This window comes from Trichosurus vulpecula, chromosome 2 (genome assembly GCF_011100635.1).
Source record: "Trichosurus vulpecula isolate mTriVul1 chromosome 2, mTriVul1.pri, whole genome shotgun sequence".
Classification (NCBI taxonomy): Eukaryota; Metazoa; Chordata; class Mammalia; order Diprotodontia; family Phalangeridae; genus Trichosurus; species Trichosurus vulpecula.
Window position 1 is genome coordinate 63,063,569 of NC_050574.1, and position 25,250 is coordinate 63,088,818.

A 25,250-nucleotide genomic window follows, 5' to 3' on the forward strand; every position below is an offset into this window, starting at 1 on the left:
CTGTGCTTTGGAGATGTGAATTGACTCAGTCACTTGGAATTTTGGAGAGAAAAAAGAGTTGCTAAACTGTTCGGACATAACTTGTTATCCAGTAATTTCACAGTGGGGCTTACTTATCAAGGTTGTTAAAAGCAAGAAAAAAAAAACTTTTCATACTAAAAATGTTCTCAGTAGCCTTAGTTGTAATAGCAAAAGACTAGGAACAAGCCATATGCCCAACCACTAGGAAGTAGTTGCATAAATGGTGGCGTAAAATCACTGCATCGCAGAATTTTAGAGTTGGAAGGTGAATTAATGGTCATCTAGACTAAACCATACTAGCAAAAAAAATCCTTACTATAGCATACTACCAAGTAGTCAGCTGTTCTTTTCTTGAAGGCCTCCAAGAAAGGGCAGCCCACTACCCTCCTAAGGTAATTCACTGTGCTCTTAATCAACAGTAAGTGTAAGGAGGTTTTCTCCTAACATGAAATTTGTTTGTCCCTCTGCCCGCTATTCTGGGTTCTGCTCCCTCAGGTCTAGCAGAACAAGCCCAATCCTTCAAACATAGCTATCACATGCACCCTCCCCCAGGCTTCTCTTCTCTGTTTCTCTCAGCCTATAATCCTATGACATCAGTTTCAAGGCCTTTCATCCTAGCTGTCTTTCATTGGACAATTTTTAGCTTATCACATACTATTTAAATTGTGCCTCAAACTGAACACAACACTATCCTTGCAGGTGGGAGATTCTTGATCCACTGACCAAGGATTTAGGAAGGAAGAGTTTTCGGGGTTTTTGGTTTGTCTTTAAAGCATTTGACTTAGCATTTTTACTGTCTTGTCTTCACTGGTGAAACTTGTACTCAAAACTCAGGCAGGAGAAGGAGAGGAAGTGAAGGGTTTGGAAATCATCTCTAGATAATGGTTGATTAACTCTACTAATGATCTGTAAGTGTTTCTCTTAAGAGCCATAGAAGAACAAAGGCTATTTTTTTTTGTTTTACTCAGTTTTTGTAAATCTAGAAGTATGCACAGCTTCATAAAAAAAATCTGTTTTTAGAAGGAAATATAGAATTTAGTTTGTAGTAGCAGAGGGGGAAGAGTCCCCTCTTGTGAGAATTTTTAGTAAATTCATTAAAATACGGTATTTATCCAAAAGGCTGGACCTAAAAACTCTAAAATCATAAATAGAAATCTATAACCAAATAAGATTCTAAGAGAATGTTTGGAACAAAACTCTCCCATCCCATGTGAAGATGCCCAACTTGAAAGCTTTGCTAGACAAACAGGTCTAGACAGACCAGTGAGATCATTATCCTGCTACATTGTGTTCTAAGTGGTAAACTGAGGATAGAGAATTGCAAATTTTTTTTTCTTTCCATTGACTACACTTAAATATAACAGTTTGGTTGCTAAATTATATTTAACTTTTTAAACAAAAGTTATTTAGAAATAGTATGGTGTGACGCAAAAAAAATTTTTTTTAAATTAGAAGATACGTGAGACTCCCTCTCTGACCTTGGTCAAATTACTTGGACTTCTAGACCAGGTCTGTCTATCTGGACCTTATTTTCCCCACTGTAAAGTTAAAAGGTTGGACTACATGACCTCTTGTTGAGTCATTTCAGTCATTTCTGACTCTTTGTGACCCCTTTTGGGGTTTTCTTGGCAAAACTACAGGAGTGGTTTGCCATTTCCTTTGAGGAAACTGAGGCAAACAGGGTTAAGTGACTTGTCATGGGTCACACAGCTAGGAAGTGTGTGAAGCCAGACTTGACTTAAGGCCCAGGGCACTATGCAGTATGGCCAGATAACCTCTACTTTCCTTTAATGTTCTTATATTTAAATGCATGTCTGTATACAAATTAGGTATTGGTGAAGTATTTATTTCCCTGAGACTTAGCTACAGGAAGTAACTAGTTCCTGGTCCCAGAGCCAGGACATCCCCTGCAGGGCACAATAGAGAACGCCCTGGGCCTGGATTCGTGGGACCTGGATTCAAATCCAGTCTCTGCTGTTTATTCCCTGGATGGTCTTGGTAAGTCACTTAGCCTCTCTTAGTTCCACATCTGTAAAATGAGAAGGTCGAACTCAATGGCCTTAGAATCCCAGCTCTAAAGTATCTTAGTGTGTTAGATTTTCCTACTAAATTTATTCCCTTGTTGTTTGTCATTTGTTCTCTAAGAGGACCACGATATCAGGAAGGTGATGCCATGACTTGCAAGTGAATTGGATTTAAGTGAGGGAGGGCTGTGCAGAGTCACCATCCTCACTTTCTCCTCTGGAGCCATCTGGGTGCAGTGGCCAGATATAGATCAGGACAGCTGGAGGTGGCCCTGTTACACGTTTGTGTAAGTCTGAATTTATGTTCAGCTTTCCATTATCCCTATGACTGGAATGGAAACTGAGGCCTAGAGAGTCCTAACTCAGTGGATCATCCAAACATCCATTTTGGCTTCACTTCAAAATGCAGCTGCCCTGTGCTTGATCCTAGAGATCTCCACTTTGAACTATCTCATATTTGGGTTATGATTATGGCAGACTGACATGGAGAAGCCACTCTTGGGTAATAGGGAACTGTAATTGATGAATCATTTGCAAAACAAGGGCTATTGAAACACCTAGGTGTGGGTGTTTCTGGTTCCTTTACATTCATTGCCTTTGAGTCATGGGTAACCATGTGTTCATTACCCAGAAATATTATGTGATAGCTATATCTTTTTCTCATGTTATTATTAGTTGTATTGAGATCTTATTAGATAAAGTCTAAGTGCAGCTAGTGAAAATATTGTTATTTTAATAATCATCAGATCTTGAATATCTATCTAGTCAATGTCTTGTGTTTTTCTATTTTTTTAAAGGTTTCCCTCTGATCTCCTCTTGTAATGAGTTTGAGGTCTGCCTGAGGTATGATTTACAGCTGATAAGGAAATCACTTAGTATAATCTTTTTATTTTATAGATGAGGAAACTGAGACCCAGAGTAGGAAAAGGATTTCTCTGAGGTAATATAGATACTTGTTGGCATATTTAGGACTCGAATCTGTATCTTCTGATTCTCAGCACATTGTTCTTCCTTTCACATTAATACACGCTAGAATACAAATGCTTCTTCAGGCTTTTATTCCTGCCCCACTTAATATTGTAAAGCTACCCAAAAGGTGCTGCTTTTACTATTCATTATCTTCTCCAGTGCATCCTTCACACCATTGTCCTGTGTCTCTTCCTTGTGCACCGATCTCATCATATCACTTCTGCTCAGAAACCCTTTAAAGGTGTCCTATTATTGCCTACTGAACAAAATCCTAGCCTAATATTGAAGACAGCCCACAACCCAACACCAACCTGATTTCCCCGTGTTTACCCCATGGTGGACGTGAGCCAAATTGGATTTGTCCTAACAAAGTACTGCCACCTGCAAAAAAATGTTACCTTCCTTTAGAGACAGCTCAGACAAAGCCTTCCTGCACCCTGCCAGTCAGAAGTGACCTCTCTGTCCTTGTACCTTGCGTAGTACTTCATTCACGACCCAGAGCACTTGTCTTCTCCTCTTTCTATTATATGCCCAGAATCTCACTTGGCAAGCATTTCAGAAGTCATTTAGTTCAGGATATAGTGGAAAGAGGGCTGGAGTTGGAGCTAGAATGCTGAAGTTAAAATCCCAGCTCTTCCGTTTATTAGCTATATGACTTTTAGTAGGCAACTTGCCCCATTTGGTTCCTCTGTTGCCTTAAAATGGTGTTAATGATGTCCTCCCCTTCACTGCTTCCATCTCAGGATTTTGGGTGCTTTGTAAGCCACAAAAGGCAGCTCTTATTGTCACTGTTAGTGGACAGTCTTCAAGAAGATTGTGACTCAGGCATAATTATAGAAGAATGGTCTTATCGAAAGCATCCCTTCTCTGCTTGTGTGACCTTGGGGAAAGTCACTTAATATCTCTGGGCCTCACTTTCCTCTTCTCTTAATAAGGGGATTGAATTACACTCTCCCTTAGGAGCTCTTCTGCTGTAAAATCCTATAAATTGTGGGTTCTTAACCTGGGGGGGGGTCTATGAACTTATTTTAGAAAATACTTTGATAACTGTATTTGAATACAGTTGGTTTCCTTTGTAATCCCATGTAGTTTATTTTATGCATTTAGAAACATTATTCTGAGAATAGCTTCATAGGCTCCACCAAACTGCCAAAGGGGTTCATAACAGAAAATAGCTAAAGTGCCCTTGCTATATAAATCTTGGTGTAGTGAAAAATAATACTGGATTTTCAGGCAGTTATGTTAGTTTGACCCTGCCTGTGCCTCTCACTTCCTGTGTGACCTGAAGCAAATCCCTTAACCTCTCCAGGAGTCAGTTTCTTCATCTGTTAAATATGAATATTAGAAGAGATGATGTCTGCAGTCCCTGCAAGCTGCAAGCTCTGAATCTGATCTTGTGACAAGAAATGCATGCTTTTCCCTCCCAATTAAAAAAAATTCTGATTTTAATATACATCAACAAAAATGAGCTTTTCCAAAAACACAGTAGAACAGAAAAAGAATTTTGAACATAAAACTCCCAATTTCTGTTATATATAGCTTTCAGAAAAATGCCCTATCAGCCCCACTTTCCAGTTGAATACTTCCAGTGAGGTGATTCTAAGGGAATGCAGGTATCCTTTCTCCATCAGAATGTTAACGTGACCTGTTACCAGCTATGAGGAGGTAAGCCCAAGGACCTCTCTGCCAACCCTCAAGAAGGTGCAATCTGGCTGTTTTTTTAGGTGCCACCTCCCCCACTCCTGTAGTAGCCATAGCTGCTAAAGACATAGAAAGGAAAAATTATCCCCACCAGAATCCTTGTAATTGTCAAATGGCTCAACATTAGAAATGGCTGTGGTTTTGTTTGGGGAAATTATACTAGAGAAGATCCATTACCAACTACAGTCTAAGAACCACATAGAGCCTTTCATCTGATATGCAGTTGAAAGCTTCTCAATGTGTTTTTGTCCGTTTAGACTTGGAGCAAAGACTGTGTCTTACTTTTTCTATTCAATTCCAATAGTTTAGTACAGTACTTTCTATGTACATTTATTGATTTATTCATGATAAAGGCAAGATGATTTGTCTTTCTTACCACTTAACACAGAACTCTGCATATAGCAGACTCTTAATTAAGTGTCTGGTATATAACGTAGTGCCCAGCGCATAGGGGCTTTAATAAATGCTTGTTAAATGAATCAAAGAATGAATGTTTGGTGCCTTTAATTAAGTGTAGAATAGAGATGGGGAGGATAAGTGGTATAAGCCGATCCATAAAAGCATGTGAGCAGTAAGGAGTCAGTTGAAACTACTCTACTGAGGAATATTTAGCATATTTCAACTCTGTGCTGTGTATGATTTCTATTTATATTACTTCTTGGTTAAGTAACAGAGCTCTGTTTTAAACCAGTGATTTTGCAATGTATTTTATTACTTTAGGCCAAAGTTCTTTAATCTCTTTCATAGCCAACAAACTTAAAATCTTCATTCAGCCCATGGAAAAGGTTGGGATTTGTGATTCAGAAGAACAGTCCAGGATTGAGGGAGGCAGCATGGTGTAATGGAAATTGCACTGGACTAGACCCAGAACGAGATGACCTGTTTTTCAAATTCCAGCTCTGCTTCTTACTACATCTGAGCCTTGAGTAAGTCACTTTCCTTCCCTGGTCCTCAGTTTTCTCATCTGTAAAGTGAAGGGGTTAGACTAGGTAGTATCTAAAGTCCCTTCCAGTTGTAAATCTATGATCCTTTGAGCTTTATTTTTGTTTTTTGTTCTTATTGAGTAAACACTAAATATAATGGAAAACTTTTATATGCTTTTAGCAGATCAGGAAAAGAGGACTGCACATAAACTGTGACTCTCTACCATACATAACTTGCTTTTCTTCTGAAACATATAGTAAATTTAATATGTAATTTACAAAGCTGTCCTTCTTGTCTGTGGTTTTTTTCTGGCCTCCCTCCTCTTCTGTGCGTTTAAAAAAATGCTCTGGTGGCCCATTTACCCTTGTACAAGGCTTCATTGTCCTTACCCCTCCCATTTCCTCTTACCTCTTCATTGGGGTACAGAAGAGAGAAAACGAAAACCCTTCTAATAAATATGCATAGTCAAGCAAAACTGATTTCCATGGCTGTGTCTAAAAAATGCGTGTTTTATTTTGCAATTTTAGTATGTCTGCTCTCTGTCAGAAGATGACTATTGGGGCAGCTAGGTGGCACAGTGAGTAGAGCACCGGCCCTGGAGTCAGGAGGACCTGAGTTCAAATCCGGCCTCAGACACTTGACACATGTACTAGCTGTGTGACCTTGGGCAAGTCACTTAACCCCGATTGCCCTGCCAAAAAGCAAAAAAAATTTAAAAAAATACTTAAAAAAATAAAAAGAAAAAAAAAAGATGACTATTATGTTTCATCCTTGGTCCTTTGGAATCATGGTAGGTCACTACATTGAACCGAGTTCTTAATTCTTACCGAGTTGTTTTTATAATGTTCTTGTATAATCTGCCCTAGTTCTGCTCATTTCACTCTGTATCAGTTCATACAATTCTTCCTAGGCTTCTCTGAAACCTTCCCCTTCATCGTTTCTTACAGCACAGTAGTATTCCATCACATTCTTATAAATTTGAATTAATTTCTTATTATCTTGGATGTGAGATCTTTGTTAGAGAAACTTGGTGAAAGTTATTTTTTCCTCCTGAGTTGTTTCTCTTCTCATTTTAGGTACATTGATTTGGATGGAGCAAAATTTTTTAAAATTTTATCTTCTCTGCTCCTCCCTCTATATTGTTTGATCATGAATTCTGCCCCTATTCAAAGTTGTAAAAAGTGCTTTCTTCCTTGTTTTCTTGTTTATGATGGGACCTCTTATGTCATGCATTTAAATCATGTTTGGAACTTACTTCTGTATACGGTGCGAAATGTTGGTCTAACCCTAATTTCTATCAGTCTGCTTTCCAGTTTTATCAGTAGTTTTTGTCAGTATTTGTTTCTGCCCTATTTTCTTTTTCCTCTATACTATTTCACTTGGTAATCTCATCACTTCTCGTGGATTTAATTATCTCTGTGCTGATGATGGTCACATCTCTTTATCCAGCCCCAACATCTCTGTAGACTTACTTAAATTGTATGTCCTTTCGACATCTTAAACTATTTTGAATTACAAACTTAAAATATGTCCAAAACTTAACTCATTTGCCTCAAAAAACTCACCCTACTTCCTACCTTCCCTATTATTGTCAAGGGTACCATCATCCTTTCAGTTGCCCACACTCCCAACTCAGGTATCATCCTGGGCACCTTAGTCTCTCAATCCCCCCACTCCCTATATTCAGTGTGCTCCCACTTCTCAATTTTATGATCCTGACATTTCTCAGATACACCCTCCTCTCTTCTCTGATGCTGCCAACATACTGTTGCTGGCCCTCATCACCTCACACTTGGACTCTTGCAATAGCCTGCCAGTTGGCCGCTCTGCCGCAAGTGTTTTTTCATTCTGGTTTATCTTCCATTCATCTTTCAAAGTGATCTTTCTAAAGTTCAGGTCTGACCAGGTCACCTCCTTCTCAATAAACTCCAGTAAGCTCCCCATCACCTCCAGGATGAAATAGAAAAAACCCGTTTGGCATTAAAAAGTCCTTTTTAACCAGTCTTCTAATACCTTTCTCCCCTCTACATTCTCTCCTCTCCCCTTCACATTAGAAATAGAAAAAATCGTGTTTAGCATTAAAAAGCCCTTTATAGCCAGTCTTCTAATACCTTTCTCTCCGTTACATTCTCTACTATCCATGGACACTGGCCTCGTTGCTATTCCTTGCACAAGACACTTTGTTTCCCAATTCCAAGCATTTTCAGTGGTTGTCTCCCATGCCTGGAATTCTCTTCCTTCTCTTCTCTGCCTTCTGGCTTCCTTCAGGTCCAAGCTAAAATCCTGCCTTCTACAGGAAGACTTTCTGGACCCCCCACCCTTTTTTTCTTTCTAATTCCTTCCCTCTGCTGACTATTTACAATTTATCCTCTACGTAGCTGGTGTAGCTACTTACATTTGTATCCCTTGTGCTTAGCATAGTGCCTGGCACATAGTGGATGCTTCAAAAATATTTAGTGATTGACTCAGTAGCTGGAATCTTTAGATTTTTCTAACTTTGATCTTTTAGGAGTAGGCATTTTTATTTGCTCCAGTGCCTTGCTTAGTTCCTTCTTTATAGAATTACTAATATTTGACTTATATGTGTTACAGAAAAAGAGAGCAAGAAGAAGTTACATTTTTTCTGGCTCTTTACAATTGACAATTTATTTCTACCTCTTTGAAGAGGGTCTTATTATTTATCCCAATTTTTGGAAGTGAGGAAATTGGGAGTCAGAGATTATGTGGGTGTCCCCATGATGTGGAATCTAGCTGGTGTCAGTGAAGGAAGTTGATCCCAGGCCACATTGTAGATGAGACCTCAACAAATTGGAGCCTATCTGGAGGAGGGCAGTGGAGATAGTGAGAACTAGAAACTGTACTTTATAAGGATTGCTTGAAGGAGATGGGGATGAAGAGATTTCTGCATAATAGCTGCCTTCCTTATTTAAAATGTCTTCACATTGAAGAGAGATTGGACTTAATCCATGTGGTCCCAGAAAGCAGAATTAGGAGCAGTTGTTGGAGTTTGCACAGAGTAAGCAAAAATGTCCAACAATTAAAGGCATCCCAAAGTGAACTGGCCTGTCTGGGGTACTAGGGGCACCATCATTAGAGGTCATCAAAGGATCAGTAACCATTTGTGGAGTGTTACACAAGAGCTTTCCTGCTTAAGGACAGTGTGAACCAGTTGGCCCCTGACGTCCTTTCCAGTTCTGTGATTCTATGACTCTTTCTAAGTTTAGTATTCTTTCTTCTGCTTTAGGGCTAAGTATAGTATAGTAGTTTGTATTCACTTTGCTCCAGAACCAAAGCAATGATTAGACTCCATTAGAATGTGGTGGTGGTAGTGATGGTGGTGGTGGTGGTGTGACATTAATAATTTTACACTGTACAATAGTCATCACTTTTTCCCTTGAAATGCAGAGTGGTTTTGTCAATGACAAACTTATGACCTCAGTACAAATCTCTTCCCTATCCTGGGCCTCTATTTCTTCATCTGTAAAATAAGGGAGCTGGACAAGATGATCTTAAACATAATTTCTACCCTTAGGATATTGTAAGTCTCGAGTAACAGCATAATTATAATGGAGAGACCACTTTGGACTCGGCAATCAAATGGTTTGTGTTTCATTCTCACTTCTGACATTTATTGACTAAGTGATAGTAGCCAAAACATATATATAATGGGTTTAATAGTGCCTATACCATATGTTTCACAGGGTCATTGTGATATAAGCTGCAAAACCCTGTGGAAATAAGAATTGTTCCTTTGAGATGCCTTCTAGCTCTAATATTCTATGAACTTAGAATTCTACAGGTGGGAAGTAGGAATGTGATTGCGTGTGTCATCAAGAAACCAGTTTATCTGCTTATTGCCTGTAGTTTATGACAGAGAGGGTTTCTAATACAGATGAAATACTACACTTGGATTGTATATCATTGTTATTATTATCTGAACTGTTGACAATCAAGATGGATTTTAATGGTAGAACAGTGGTGTTGAATAATATTATTTAGCATTGGTAACTTAATAGAATTGAACAATGTCAGAGCTAAGAGACTCTAGGGATCATTAAATGTAGACTACTATGTGTTTTAACTGAGCCCTGAGAAGTGAATTGGTTATCTGAAAGACACTACAAATTAGTGTCAGGGTCAGGAGTTGTGACTGAGGTCTCCTGAATCCAAGCCCAGGCTCTTTTGACTAAACCAGAGCTCTTTTCTGTCAAGACCCTGGTTTTGAGTGAAATTTATAGATTTAATTTTAATATTTATAACCGTATTTTTGCACCTGTTACTTCACATTGACAGGGTTTCTCTTTTTATAATATCTTCTCACAGGTAGTCTTATGGTGTCACATGGCAACTATTATACCTTCATATAAAATTCCTTAGTACTTCTCTGAAACAGATGTTAGGGATTTGACAATAGAATAAAGAACACTGAGCTGGGAAGGAAGACATTACTTAAAGACTTTCAGCTAGGGTAGTTGCCTGACAAGAAACAGACCATCTAGCTGTTTCCACCTCAGAGCTGCACTAGAAGTCCATAGGAAATAGAAAAGAGAACTGTCATTAAAGTCATTGCTGGAGTAGTCATACAAGCCAGTGGCCTTCTAACATAACCGGAGACAGATGTAGCATTCAGGATTCATGTCCTGAGGCATCCAGAGTAGAGACCTTCTTCATCCCCTGAAAGCCTTGGAAAGATTGGAAATTCAGAATTATTTAGAAGAATCTTGGGTATCAGAACACTTTAATAAGGACAACATTGTAAGAAAAACAACTTTGAATGATTTAAGAAGTCTGATCAATGCAATGACAAGCCTTGTCTCAGTGCAGCTACGATGAAACACATTACCTACCTCCTGACAGAGAAGATGGTCTGCAATGTGAACAGAGACCTGTATTTTTGGACATTGTCTCTGTAGATTCTTTTTGTTTCAGTGCATGTTGTGAGGAATTTTTTTTCTCTTGTGTTTTTCAGTGGGAAAGAATGTCACAAATGATGAACAAAAAAGAGGGCCATTAAAACATTTTTTAGAAACACACAGAACAAAGGAAGTTCAGGAGGAAGCAAAGAAGTGGGACAATTTTGAAAGTAACGTAGCATTTGTCATGTTCCTTCAAAAAGGAAGCAGTATGAAATGGAGATTCATGGTATCGTACACTTTTTGTATTGTTCTCTATATATGGAAATGGCATTTTTACCCAGCTATTTTAGTTCGGAATAAAAAAATTAAATGAGAAGTGACCTTGCTCCATTTCTAGTCCTGCTTTTTATCACTGACTCGCTGTACAGAATATTGGAGGTCAGGGGAAGGATTTCTTCTGTGTGAATTGGTTTTGTATCCTCGAAGAATATCCTTCCCATGCTATATCTAAGTAAACTTCATTTTGTTAAGTGTTAGATGGTCTATGAATATCTCACTTCACTCCAGTCTTGAACCTGAATTATCAGACCAGCTTGAGTTGGGCCTGGTCTACAACATTGGTATAGATCGTGACATTTTGGCCCTTATCATGGTGGATGCACAGGATGGCTTGATGCCTAGATATGGGAGCCTTGTATCTGATAGCAAGAGCCCCTTACTGGTGCCATTTTGAGAATCATCTTATGGAGCCTCAAAGTCTCCATCCCTTAGAACCCCATAGACCCCATAGAAATAGATCCTCCCACACACCGCTGTCTTCCCCCAAGGGGAAGCAGAACACAGCTTACCACTAGCTTACTAATTCTGTTTGCTGAGGCAGTGGCACTACTCTTTAACACCAAGAATATGGTCTCTATCTGCTGAACATGCTGGATCAGTTTACTTTCATTTCCCTTGTGTTGGCAGTCTGGTCTGGCTTTTCTAGGACTGTGAAGAATACCCAGGGAATGTTTTCCCTGGGCATCATATTCATCTTCCGCATCAGCCTATTTTAGCATTCACAGGAAAGCAAAGACAGGTAAGAATCAGTAAGTATTTATTTATTAAGCACTTCCTGTGTGCCAGGCACTGTTCTTAGTGCTGGAGATAGAGTGAAAACACAAGGGTTGATCAAGCAACTTACAATTTAATGAGGGTGTAGGGTAGGAGGCAGCATGTACATAATTATATACAAGGGACGTAAAGGGTAAGTGGAAGGTGTCTCAGAGTGGAAGGCATAGCAGATAGAAGGGAAAATATTCATTATTGTGACAGTCTCTTATAAGAATGTCAGGCATTATGGAGACAGAATTTCCTAGCACTCTAGTGAACAACTTCATCCATCAGCCTCAATCCAGGAAGCCTTAACAGTGGCTACCCAGGAACTGATTCTCCAACCACATGAGTCTCTTTGTCAGTTTCTCTGTTGCATATTTATTAAAGCTATTAGGAGAGGACTTTGTTCAGATCTTTGACCTCATCGATGGCATCCAGCTCCGTAACACAATGAAATCAAGGTCTGTTAGGCCCTGTCTCACAAATTGTATCTGCCAGGAGCTCACAGCTGGAAAGTCAGCCAGATGGAAGTCATAGGAATCAATTATTAGAAAACTGACTTTGATGTTTTAACATTCCTTTGCACCATGTTGACCAATTTTAAAGAGTTCCCATGATATTCATATTCTCCTTAGTCACCATCTGGTTCCAAACTTTCAGGATGAGATTTGTTTCTTATTCAACACAAAGCTGAAAATCATGAGAGTTTTCCTACAGGTGGAGACTGAACCCAAGTAAAGATGGGATTGGACTTCACCATATAAAAGAGAGTCCACCTTCCTTTTTCTAACTCTCTGCCTGAGTCGTGAGTTCTCATGTGAGCTAGAATGTCTAGATTGCTCAAGTGCACACTGGGAGGAAGGATGGGAGCCAAGGGCTTGCCTTTAGTTGAAACTGCACTGATTTGGGCCTGTGCATAGAATTTCCAGGAGCCACTTGGCTTTCCCACAGCCCTGTATCTGGTTTGGAAATGAATGCAGCTTTTCCTGTGTCAGTTTCTATATTTCTGCTTATAATTTCTTTATCTCTCTGACTTGGGGAGAAGGAGCATTATGGGGTGAAAAGACTGGGAGAATATTTGCAGAACACATAGGAATCTGTGGAGACCAGTGATTCTAATAAAGTGGTCAGACTGTAGGCCAGGGGGCATCTCAGAATGTACTGAAGTTACTGAAGAAAGTTCAGGATAACAAAGCAGGGTTTATTAAGCTGGGGAAAAGAGAAGTTTCAAGATCTACGGGTGAGCATGGCTGGAAGGACGACCATGGACAAGGGAAAGAAAATGCAGCTGCTCCACTCTTTTGTGCTTCATTTTTTTTTCTCTGCCCAGGAGAATAATCTCTGGTCCTGAAAAGGCTGAAACCCTAAACACCTCAAAGGGAATTCATAATCCACGATGAGTGGAGAGGTATTAAGAGCGCACCTAGCAGCTCTTGAGCAGTTCAGGTAAGCAGGCTTACCTGGACAACATCCCATGTTACTGAAGAAACTGGCAGTCGTGAACTTTACCAACTATAGGCCAATAAGCTGAGCTTCTATTGCTGTGGTGAAATTCTGTATGTTACTGTCGGTGCCTGAAGAAGAAGACAGTGGTGACAAAGAACCATCATGGCTTGGGATGAAAAATTAATGGAAGTGACTTTCAAGGCTTTCTCTTTTTGCCAGCTTTTCGTTCCACTGTGGCTTTTTAAAACATCAGAATTGTTTTTCAGTATACCCACCCATCCAACCCTCCCTTACGGCAAAGAGAAGTTTGAGCAAAAACCAGCTAACAAAAGAATGTCTGACAATGTAGATGCACTGTTCCACGATCACAGCTCTCCTCCCCCTACCCCCCTACAATTAACGTGACTACAGGAGCTTTTAGTGTTGGTTTCTATACTGTATTTGTAATTTTTATGGCAGAATTATATTCCAGTGCTCTGTATACTCATTTTGTTCAGCCATTTCCAGTGTTTTGCTACTACAAAGAATGCTGATGTGAATATTTCATCATATACATGTCATTTTCTTCCTTTTAATATGTCCCCAACAATGGATTGGATGGATCAACACATTTTAGTGACTTGGACTGTTAGACAAATTCATAGATCAGCTAATAATGCATTAGTGGCTTCTCTGCCCTTCCTTCAATGTTGATTATTACTTTCTTTTATTATCTTTGTCAATTTGATGGATTTAAATGGTGGAGCTAGTCATTTACAAGCATTTATGAAACACCTACTGTGTGCCAGGGACTGTGCTAAATTCTGGGAATGCAAAGAAAAATAAAAGAATCTGTTCTCAAGGAGTTTGTGATCTACTGAAGTTATTTTAATTCTCATTTCTCTTATTTGTTCATGTAGTGATTGATACCTTTTAACTGCTTCTCTGTGGGAAAGTGGTCACAATTTGTCAATTCCTTACATATCTTGAGTGTTAGATTTGTGAGAAGTATTTCATGAGATTTCACCCCCATCAGTAGTTTGTCTTCTTTTACTAGTTGCATTGATTTTGCTGGGGTAAAAGTCTTTTCATTTTTTAAAATCAAAATCATATATTACGATTACCTCTATCCTATTGATTATGAATTTTTCCCTTTAGCCACGGTTTAGAAAGACACTCTTCTTTCTGTTTGCTAATTTTTTTATGAGCCTCTTCTAATTTGGAGCTTATAGTGTTATGTTTTAAGATGGTATTTGAAACCTGTTTTCTGACAAACTGCTTTCCAGTTTTCCCAGCAATTCTTTTTTTTAAATAAAATTTTATTGATTTTTTTTTAAAATCACCTAAATTTTCACCTATATCCTTCCTTTTTCTTCATCCCAGAGAACCATTCCTTCTAACATTAATAGGGAGTTATTCCCATGTAAATTCTGTTACTGGGTTTCTTGAACATTGGGCCTGCTGTATTTGATTGCTTCAGTGTGTTGCTGGTATAATCTGTACATTTTTATTTCATAACCAGGAGCAAACATTTTTTATGAATGCCACATCTCAAACTTTACTTTTAAGCAGTAATTCTTTGATCATGTGATTCTACTTGTTTTAATTTTTTTCCTTGAGATATCAGACCTCTGTTCTTCCCAAACATATTTTGTTTATTTCGTTCTGTAAAGTAATCCCTCTCCCCATTATCATTTGACACAGTTCTAGACATGCTAATTATACCAATAAGATGAAGAAGAAATTAAAGATAGAAACATTGTTAGAACGGAGGCAAAATTTGCAGATAATGTGTTAAAAAAAATTTTATTTTCAGTTCCAAGTTCTGTCCCTTCAGCCTTCCTCCTCCCCCTCTATTCATTGAGAAGGCAAGAAATGATACTCATTTGTCCATACAAAATCATGCAAAACATGTTTCCACAATGTAATATGGTTTATTTAGAGAAAAAAATCTTAAGTGAAGAAACTAACAAAGATTATTTAAGGCTTTAATAAAGTAGCAGAATATAAAATAAGTTCATGGAAATCATCAGCAGTTCTATACAAGCCTAACAAAAATAGGAGGAAATAATAGGAATTGGAACTCCATTGAGAACTACAATTGCTTAAAATATCTGGTAGTTACCACTTTAGATTTTAATTAATATGTCTGTAAGATACTATAGAATTAGAGGAAATCATAGATTCATCATTCATTATTAAGTCAAGCCAATATAATTAAAATGACAGTGTTAGTTAAACTAATTCATAGATTTAGTCCTATACCAATTAATCTACCAAGGATTCATAGAACTTAACAAAATAGTAACAGTTTATTTGGGAGAGAAAAGTTTAGAACCTGTATTCATTTTCCTCATACCAGGCTTATTTGTGTACATGGTGTATACTTCTAGTTTAGCTTCTTGAGGTTGAAGACTTTTATTTTTGTCTTTGTTTTCCCCAGCACCTAGCAAGGTACCTTATTAATAGTAGACACTCAACAAATATTTCTTTAATTGCATTAACTAACCTCATTCCCACCCCCTACCCCTTTTTTTTGAACCAGTCTGCTAGACGGGTACATCAGATGACTGCTATAGATGGTTACCTAGATGTTGACCAAGCATTGAATAGTCTCTCATGCTATTCTTCCAGACATGGTGTGGGAATGTGGGTTTCATGACAATGCAGTGAAGATTGGAACTGGTTCAATGACTGGACTCAGTGGTTAATGATTATGATTAGATGTCAAGGATTGTCACTAGAGTGTGCGTCCTGCTGTTCCTTGCTCTGCCTGTGCTGCTGAATGTTTTCAGTAATTTGCAAATGACATTACCAAGCTGGAAGGGATAGTAAAAGATCTAGCCAGACTTGAAGTTGGGGCAAAATCTAATCACATGAAACTTAGAGATAATTTCAGAAATACTGGTTTAAAATCCCGCCTGTCACTACCTTTCTACCACCGGTCAAGTTACTTGACCTCTCCAGTCTCAGTTTCCTCATTTGCAAAATGAGTGGGTTAAATACATTGCCTTTAAGAGCCCTTTCAGCTCTATCATCCTAAATTCTTATACTTAGTTTGAATAAATAACTTCACAAGGATAAAATAGGGGTTGCATGGGTAGACAACTGGTAGTCTAAAAAAGATAATGATTCTTTATTGGGCTGAAAACTCAACTAGAGTCACCATGTGATATGCAGCCAGAAAGCTAACACTGTTTAAGACAGTTTAGGCTGGCTGCGTTAAGAGATGTATACAGTCCTTACTTAAATGCATGGTGATTGATGGATTAGTCGTGTTCTTGCTATTTTCTGCATTGTTCAGGCTACTTCTGGAGTATTCTTTTTATTTCTGGATGGTATAGTTTAGGAAGAACATTAATATGAGGAGAAATGGGTGGACATTTCAAGGAGGCAAACTGAAAGTTCATATCAAGAAATCCTTACCAACAGAGCTTTTCAAAAGTGGAATATTTGCTTTGGTAGGCAGGCAATGGATTATTCCTCATTGGAAGTCTTCAAGCAAAGGCTAATTGATTGGGTAGGTTCTCTCAGAAATTTTTGTTAAAGTGTGGGTTGGATTAGATGGTATTTTAGGGCCCCTTCAAATCAGAATGTGATTCACTTGTACTCATCCCTTCCTCTTGTAACATTTCATGACTGTGTCTGCAGCTTGATTCTGTGCTCAGGGACAGAAGATAATTCTCTTGTTTGGAACAGAGATTCAAGGGAAATAGATTCATAGGATCCAGAGCTGGATAGATGAAATTCTAGTAAAGATGAAAATTAAGAAATTAAATTTAACCACCAACCAGAAACATTGTGTATTCACAGGTCTCCCAGTGAATTAATTGACTGAACTAAAAAGTAGAACGCATGTTTTTGAGCTCCCAGTGCATTATTCTCACTGCTCTCATGAACTTATTTGAATGCCTGTTTATTCTGAAAATGCCAGCTTTAAGAAAACAGGTACAACAAGCCCCAGGCTTGTCTTCTAGGTGTAAGTTCCAAGTTTTACTGCTGGCACAACTTCAACTTCTTTCTCTTTAAACTCAAATTACTATGTTGTGAATACAAAAATATATGTATTACTTCATACCTGTCATCAGTGTGGGTGGATAAGATATGAAACCAGTACTATATACAAATGTGCATGACACTCTCTGGTGTTCCCTAAAGAGCTGTGGTGGTCACTTTGTCAGAAGTTAGATTATTTGTCCAAACTAGGCAAAAGATACTGAAGGAGAGATTTCGATGAATGATTGTTGTGCATATATCACAGGTGTTTGGAGATATAGTAGAAAAAATACTGAATTGGAAGTCAGGGGACATGGGTTCTAGTCCCAGATCATCTTCCCATTGACTCTGTGGCCCTGAGCAAGACACTTCATCTTTGTGGGTCTCAGTTTTATTGTATGTAAAATAAGAAAGTTCAAGGCTCTAATAGTATGCAATTCTAGTATTTGAGGTTAGGTGGGATGAGTATTTGGAAGTAGCAAGAATTCCTTGACTCTCATTGTGCATCATCTTTCTTTCTCTCTGGCAGCTTAATTCTTAGAAGCTATTCACATAATAACATGCATTCCTATATAGGTCTTGATTCATAACCAAAGTATTCACATAATCACTTTCTCTTCTCTGAAAATGATTGTTGTTTGCCCAGTGATGTTATCATTACTGAGATTTGATAGGCTTGCGAATGGAGGTAGATACCTGTGTCATAAAAGCTCCATAGGACTTTCAGGCCTGGTTAGTTAGAATGGCAGCCTCTGCTTATTATATCCCTTCTGCTACCTGGGCAGTCAAAGGGACTCTAGCCAACTGGACAGTATATGGGCTGGAAAGGTTGAGTATAGAGAGGGAGACAGGACTGTGGTAAGAGGAGAAGGCTGCAGGTTGACACATTGAGGATTTGAGAAAAGAATTTGCATGCTTCACATGCCAGGTTGTTGCTGTTGAGATGTTTCGTTGATATACGACTTTGTGACCCCATTTGGGGTTTTCTTGGTAAAGATACTGGAGTGGTTTGCCATTTCCTTCTCCAGTTCATTTTATAGGTGAGGGAAACTGAGGCAGACAGGGTTCAATGACTTGCCCAGGTCACACAGCTAGTAAGTATCTGAGGCTAGATTTGAACTCCAGGCCCTGTACTCATTCCATTGGATCACCTACGCACATGCTGAGTTATGTGAAACAAAGAAGTCAAGGCAACCAAATTAACAACTAACTGACAGCTTGATGTTTTCTGGGAGCAGTTCTTTGTCACTGTTTGCCAGTCATGGCACTATATTATTTTCTTAACGGGGAAGTATTATCAGTGTGTTAAGAGTCTGCAACAGTCTCTGAAAACTTGGAGCTAATCATTGTAAGATCGTATATTTAGAACTGCAGGGGAGTTCAGAGTTACCTAGTCCACTCCACTCTTATTTTACCGAGGAGGAAACTAAGTCTGAAAGAGGTTAAGTGACTCATCAAGTGTCACATAGTGAGCAGCAGAGCTTGTATTTGAACCTGTCTTTTGCTGCAAATCTTGTGCTCTTTCCTACCTTTTTTTCCATATTTGAATGCGCATTTGTACAGTGATTTTTCAAACAAAGTTTGTTAACCTGGAGGAGTGTTCTTTCCTTCCTTTGCACTCTTTGCTCCCTCAGTGAGACAATTGTTGTTGTTGTGTTTGTCCTTAGTTTCTTGAAGAGGACCATGACATCAGGGAAATGATGACGTGACTTGCATTTGACTTGGATTTGAGGGAGGGGGGCGCTGTGCAAGGTCACCAGCCTCACTTTCTCCTCCAGAGCCATCTGGGTCCAGAGGCCTGATATTCACCAGGACAACTAGAGATGGCCCAGGATGCGGTGAGATGATAATAAATTCAGAAGTGACCACCCCTATTGCCCCTAGTTGAGGCTCTTAACTTCTACCTTGGGAAATGATTTTAAAAAAATAGTTGTAGGATATTAACTCCCTTAAATATTGGGGTCATTTCAGATCGGATATTTGTGAAGAGAAAATTACCTTTTACTGGAATTAGTAGAGAGAGAAGAAGGTTCCACTGAAGTTATTTTGACATCGGCCCTGGAATCAGGAGGACTTGAGTTCAAATTCGGCCTCAGACACCTGACATACCTACTAGCTGTGTGACCTTGGGCAAGTCACTTAACCTCAATTGCCCTGCTTTCCGCCCTCCAAAAAAAAAAAAAGAAATGGTATATATGTAGATAATAGAGAAATATGGGAAGAAATGAAATCATGCTAAAGAATCGAAACAACAATACATACAGTTATTATAGCTATACAATAAGATCTAGCAAAAAGATCAGAGGGGGAGCATGGAAACAATTCTGCTTAGCCTACATTTCTTTAGCCCCAACCATGTGCCAGACTGTTTAACTGTTTACACAGTTCCAATAAAGTTGAAGCCAATTATTCTCATGCTTCTCGTTAGCTAGTGGACAGCTAGGCCTTCTCATCTGCTTCTATGCCCTGTGGTCTCCTGGAACCATCATCTGACCTACTGTGTGACCTAATGACCATCTGCCCTGCAACTGATCCTTTAAGCTTTCTGGCCTTTTCTATCCACCCCGCAGCCAAACTTTTGTATTTTCTTCTTCTGTTATTGGGATGGTCTTGAGAGTATGCACTTGTTTATCTTTTTTAAAATTTGTATTTCTAGCACTTAGCGCAGGCCTTGGCACATAGTTAAGTGCTTAATGAATATGTTTGCATTCACCCATTCCAGGCACTTTACTGGGTGCTGGGGATACATCAAAAATAAAATATTCATTGCCCTCAAGACCTTGCATTCTGGGGGCTAGAGGTGTACTCATAACATGGACACAATAAATTCATAAAAATTATACAGAATGTAGCAGAGAACTGCTAACTAAGGGGTTTGGGGAATGACTGAACAAAATATGATATAGGAATATCATGGAATATTGCTGTGCTGTAAGAAATGATGAAAGGGATAATTTTAGAGCAACTTGTGAAGACTGGTATGAACTGATGCAGATCAAATGAGCAGACATTATAAAGACAGCAGAACTCTAATCAATGCAATGACCAACCATAATTCCAGAGGACTGGTAGTGCTACTGTCCACCTCTGGACAGAGAGGTGATGGAGTCCCAGTGCAGAATGAGACATACATATATTTCACATTTTTTTTTTTGGACTTGGCCAGTGTTGGAATTTGTTTTGGTTGACTATGTATCTGGTATGAGAGTTTTGTTTTTCCCTTTTTCAATTGGGGGGAGGGAGGCTGGGGCTTGTGGAACAGAGAAGAGGCTATATAGATAGGTTACCAAAGAAAAGTAAAAAAGGGTCATTTAAGTTACCAGCACATATTTGCATTAAGCCACCTTCCTGAGGAAACTTAACCTAGAATATCACCTGATCTATTTGTCTAATAAACTAATATTAAGATGTCCTGAAATTAATCTGTCAGTCCAAAAGGGATAATATATAGTGGTACTTTTTAGCCAGCTAGGTGGAATCCTAGTGCACAGAGCACTGACCCTGCAGCCAGCGTTCAAATTCAGCCTCAGATACTGCCTGGCTATGTGATCTGGGACAAGACATTTTAAAAAATGTCAGAAAACAAGAACCACTTGCTATGTGACACTTGTCAAATGACTGACTTGCTCTAAGCCTCAGTTTCCAGATCTGTCAGAAGAAGATTGGAGTTTGTTCATCTGTTGTTATGTATTTCCTACAAGTGGTTTCCTAAGAATTCCTCACTTACGTGCCTCTTGGTGATTGTATTTGATCTGAGAGGTAATAGGGAGCCATTAGAGTTTGTTAAGGCAAGGCCTACTTTTTAAAACCCTGGTTTAAACTGGATCCTATGTTGCTGTCTTTATAAAAATTCAAATCATTTAAGCCATAGATTTTTCTAAACAAACTTCTCCTGATTTCCTATCAGATACCCTTAGAATGGTTGGTTTTCAATAGTAATACTTTTATAATTTATCTTTTCCCTTTTGAAGTCTTACTGTTGTTAAGTAGCTTCATTCGTGTCTGGCCCTTCGTGACCCCATTTAGGGTTTTCTTGGCAAAGATGCTGGAGTGGTTTGCCATTTCTTTCTCCAGCTCATTTTACAGATGAGGAAACTGAGGTAAACAGGGTGAAGCGACTTGCCCAGGGTCACACATCTAGTGTCTGAGGCCAGATTTGAACTCAGGAATAGAAGTTCCTGACTTCAGGCCCAGCTGTGCCACCTAGCTGCCATCTAGATTTCTCATCAGTTGAACTAGGTTTCCTTTTCCCTCCTCTTATGAGAATGATAAGAGAAAAATATTACTAGTTTATTCAAAGAGCATTCATCTTCTGAAGAGTTCTTTTTCCTTTATGCTTCTTGCCCAAAATTCTTTTTCTGCCAAGTTCCCTGTATACAATCACAGAACTTCAGATTTGGAGGAGATCTTAGCAGGGGACCATCTATTGTTCTACTCCATCCCTGAAGACCAGCAGCCCCCTACTTGGCAAGTCTCTGTCTTAAAGAGACACCCATTACCCCAGAAAGCAGCTAGTTCCACTTTGGACATTTGTAAATGATAAGGAAGATGCTTTTCCCAACATTGAGCCTAAATCTGCTTCTTTGCAACATCCCTGCACTACTTCTGGTTCTTTCCTCTAGGGCCAAGCAGAACAGGGCTAATCTTTCTTCCACAGGACAGCCTTTTAAGCACTTCAACACACATTTCCTGAGACTTCTCCAGGCTAAACATCTCCAATAATATTGAGAGTTTCCCAAACTTGTACACCATTGCCGGGATATTGAAAAATGAAGGCCTTCACTTGGGGAAAAAAAACAACAGGTTTACGCTCATGCGCACTGGTGTTCTCTCTAATATGAGCCCATAGAATGCCTATAATGTCTCATATTAATATGTGTGTTTTTCTGATCATGGGTTAGACGGTAATAATACCCAAGAGTTCGTCTCCTTTCCTGTGAGGTTGAAATGAGACCTTCCCATTTCTCCTCCATCTGGGATGGAGAGCTCTCCTGAAGTAAGTCTTGTTTCAATGCCTCACGGGGTGGCAGGAATGATGCTTGGTTTTTGCAAGGCTCTGCGAGTAGAGTAAAAGCTGGAGCACATCCTACCAAGAAGCAAGATTCTGGAATGCCAGTTCAAGGGAGGACTACCAGATTCCCTTGGAGTTCGAAAATTTGTGTTTGAGCCTGCGTTCCAAGGAAAGTTATATTTATAGGTTTCCTGAACCTTAGAGCTGGAAGAAACCATGGAAGTTGTCTAACCCAACCTTCTTATTTGACAGATGAGGGATTTGAGTCTTGCTTAAGTGACTATGCCATGGCTTCCTTAGCATATACAGTGTGTATAATATTTAATTATTTGCCTCATAAAGTAGCTTTGAGTAAAGTACTTTGTAAACTGTTGTGTTATGAGAAATAGGAGCTTCTTTTTTTTCTTTTCATGTACCCATTCATATTTATCCAAATCTGCTTCCCAAAAATAGATAGCATGCATTGCTGAAAACCTACCTTGGGAAAATTATTAAGGGCTAATAGAAATCTCTTCAGAGCCTTTGTTCAGATAATACTTCTGTTTGCCTTAGTTTCCTCAACTGTTAATGGGGATAATAACAGCACCTACATCCCAGGGTTGTTGAGATAATATTTGTAAAGCATGTAGTACAGTACCTGGCACAGAGGAGGTGCTATATAAATGCTTATTCCCTTCCCTCATTGGAACATAGAATGTTTTCATGCATGACCTTTCTGGCCTTTCTTCTGATATCTTTAGATTGCCTCGATCTTCCACATTGTGCTCTGGCCATGTCACAAGTTCAGATCAGATTACTATCCCAGTTAAACTTCCTGATATCATTGCTGTTCATTTACATGTTCATGTAAAATGAAGTATTCGAGTCCAGAATTATATGATCGCAAAGCTTTTGGTTTGACACTTCAAATATGACATGGAATGTTATTACGTTTGGCTCCATCGTTGTGATGCAAAGTGTACAATTAAATAGCATCTGCCATTTTGTCAGGGGACTTCATATTTTAAGAAACATTTCTTCTAAAGAAGGACCTATTAACCATAATTGTATCCAGTTAGCTGGTGCTTTGGTGTTCCTAACACATGAGACAATTCCTGTTTGCAAGTTTTTGTTCAATTTTAATTTCTGATTTGTATTCCCTGAGTGGGGGTGGATATGAGTGTTCTTTAGCAGAAATTTAGTGCATGAATTAAACATTGGTTTCCATATCACTTACTATATGCCAGGGCACTGTGCTAAACGCTTTACAGTTATCTCATTTGAGTCTTATAATAACCCTGCAAGGCAGGTGTTATTTTAATCTCCATTTTACAGAGGAGGAAACTAAGACTGAGAAAGCTAAAGTGACTTGCTCAGGGTCATACATCTAGTAAGTGTCTCACATCAGATTAGAATGAATTCCTGACTCCAGGCCAAGTGCTATATACACTTCACCACAAATGGAATGTTCAGGAAAAAAGTTTTTTTTTTTCTTCTGTATGTTAGAAGCCTTTTTTAATTCTGTTAATTGCATTCGAATTTGGGTATGTCATTTTGATCAACACTCTTGTCTTTGCTCAAGAATGAGTCTTAGTTTGTCAGAGTATTTTGGTATACCAAGAATAAGCCTATAATTGTAGCTCTCCTGTAGTATCTTCCGAAACTCTCACTTAGATGAGCTTCTGCTCTAATTAATCACCTGCTCTTCATTACTCTGGTGTTTGTATCGTCTCATTCTTCGGTGAAACATCACACAAACTTCTTCACTTTACACACCCAGTTCTAAGCCTTGTGAGTTTCAGCCAAGTTTAGTATAATAAAAGGGGGTGGGGGGGTGATGATAATTCGGGTTATACAGCTCAGCAGCTAGAATGTCATTGGCAGGCAGTCTCCTCCCCTTCCTGAATTTCAGCTCTGCCCTGCACACAGTGGAATGACAGGCATTCCTGTTTGAGCAGAGCTGGCATGAAGGCATATTTGTAAGCTCTACGAGTGAGTCGGCTGGGGAGAGGAAGAGTGAAAACTCCTGTAGATCAACTGACATCCATGGCCTCTCCTGAGATGAGGCAGTAACTTGGCTAGATGGGCTGCTCTTCTCCTTTGGGCACTGTGGATATCTCATCTCAGAAGGGCATTTGTTTCTGCCAAGGTAGCTTGTTGTTGAAAGTTCCATCAAACTAAATCCAACCATGGGGCAAGGTGTCGTCTCTGGACCGGTAAATCCAGCTGCAGTTGGTGAGTAATGAAAGACAAAAGAAATGGAGAAAATCTGCTTGAGAACAAAGCACATTTGCAGGTGAATCCAAGGACGATATAGGGGGAATGTGAGGGTTTGACATTTCTCTAGAGATATTAGTAATTTTCAATGAATGGAAACTGAGAAGTTGTTTCTCTTCTATTTACTTTCTTTGCCATTCACCATTTTCTTGGTGAGGTTTTCATGTTATTTTGCTGACTAACAGGACCTTTCTTGGGCCAGACAGGTAGACCATTGCTTTGGAGTGCAGTAGACAACATAAGGAGAACCCAAGTATTTGACAGGGGTAGAATACTTAGAACATAGGTGTGGCATTGGAACAGCTGATTGGCTGTGATCTCTATAAAAAGGGGTGGGGCACTTTTAAGAAATGACTAAACTTTTGGAGTCAGGTAGAGTATGGCAAGGCTTTTCCCCTTTGTTGTCTGTCTTCACCATTTTTTCCATTTCCAAACTCTAGATTTGAAACGTTCTTACTGTGTGAAATCTAGAGCACTTTGACAATTGGTGGCTTTTGCTATAGAGGTTCAGATCTCACAAATGGAATCTGATGCCTTCCCTACCTCAAGTCTATTTCCCTTAGGCTTTGGGGTTGTTATTTTTTAAACCCCACTGGTTGAACAGAGAGGAATGGCTTAACTTGAGGAAATTGGTTTTTACTGAATGGTTTGTTTAAGGATTACTGAAAAATAAGCAAGGTAAGGAAATGTCAGTAAATCATCTCTTCCTGGGTTGTTGGGTTTTTGATTTTTTTGTTTTTTTAGAAAAATGATTAATAACCTTCTTTGAGATTTTAAAAGTGATGGAAAACAGACATGTTCAGTCGTAAATGGCCTTCTGTTAAGACATTTACAATTTAGACTAGAGAAAGAAAGAGGGGGTGGGGGTTGTGATTAGTAATACTCCCAGTTGCCATTCAGTTTTTAGTGTTAGTGTTTCCAAAGGCAGTGCTTTCATCTGAAGACTTCCAAAGTTTTCACAGAAGTGCTTTT

The 25,250-nt window shown here is 39.0% G+C and overlaps 1 protein-coding gene across 4 annotated transcripts in view; it reads left to right on the forward strand.

Moving 5' to 3' along the window:
- PHACTR4 (phosphatase and actin regulator 4) overlaps nucleotides 1–25,250 on the forward strand; it is a 119,860-nt gene that overhangs the window by 47,113 nt on the left and 47,497 nt on the right. For 2 of the 4 annotated variants that reach the window (XM_036744852.1, XM_036744853.1), the window contains exon 1: nucleotides 24,124–24,236. The exons of 1 other annotated variant lie outside the window; for it this stretch is intronic. In XM_036744852.1, coding sequence (XP_036600747.1) covers nucleotides 24,191–24,236 — 46 coding nt within the window. In that variant the 5' untranslated portion in view covers nucleotides 24,124–24,190. Of the gene's footprint in view, nucleotides 1–10,731; nucleotides 10,782–24,123; nucleotides 24,237–25,250 lie in introns of those variants that run through there. One more of the 4 variants, XM_036744855.1, reaches the window with a different exon arrangement.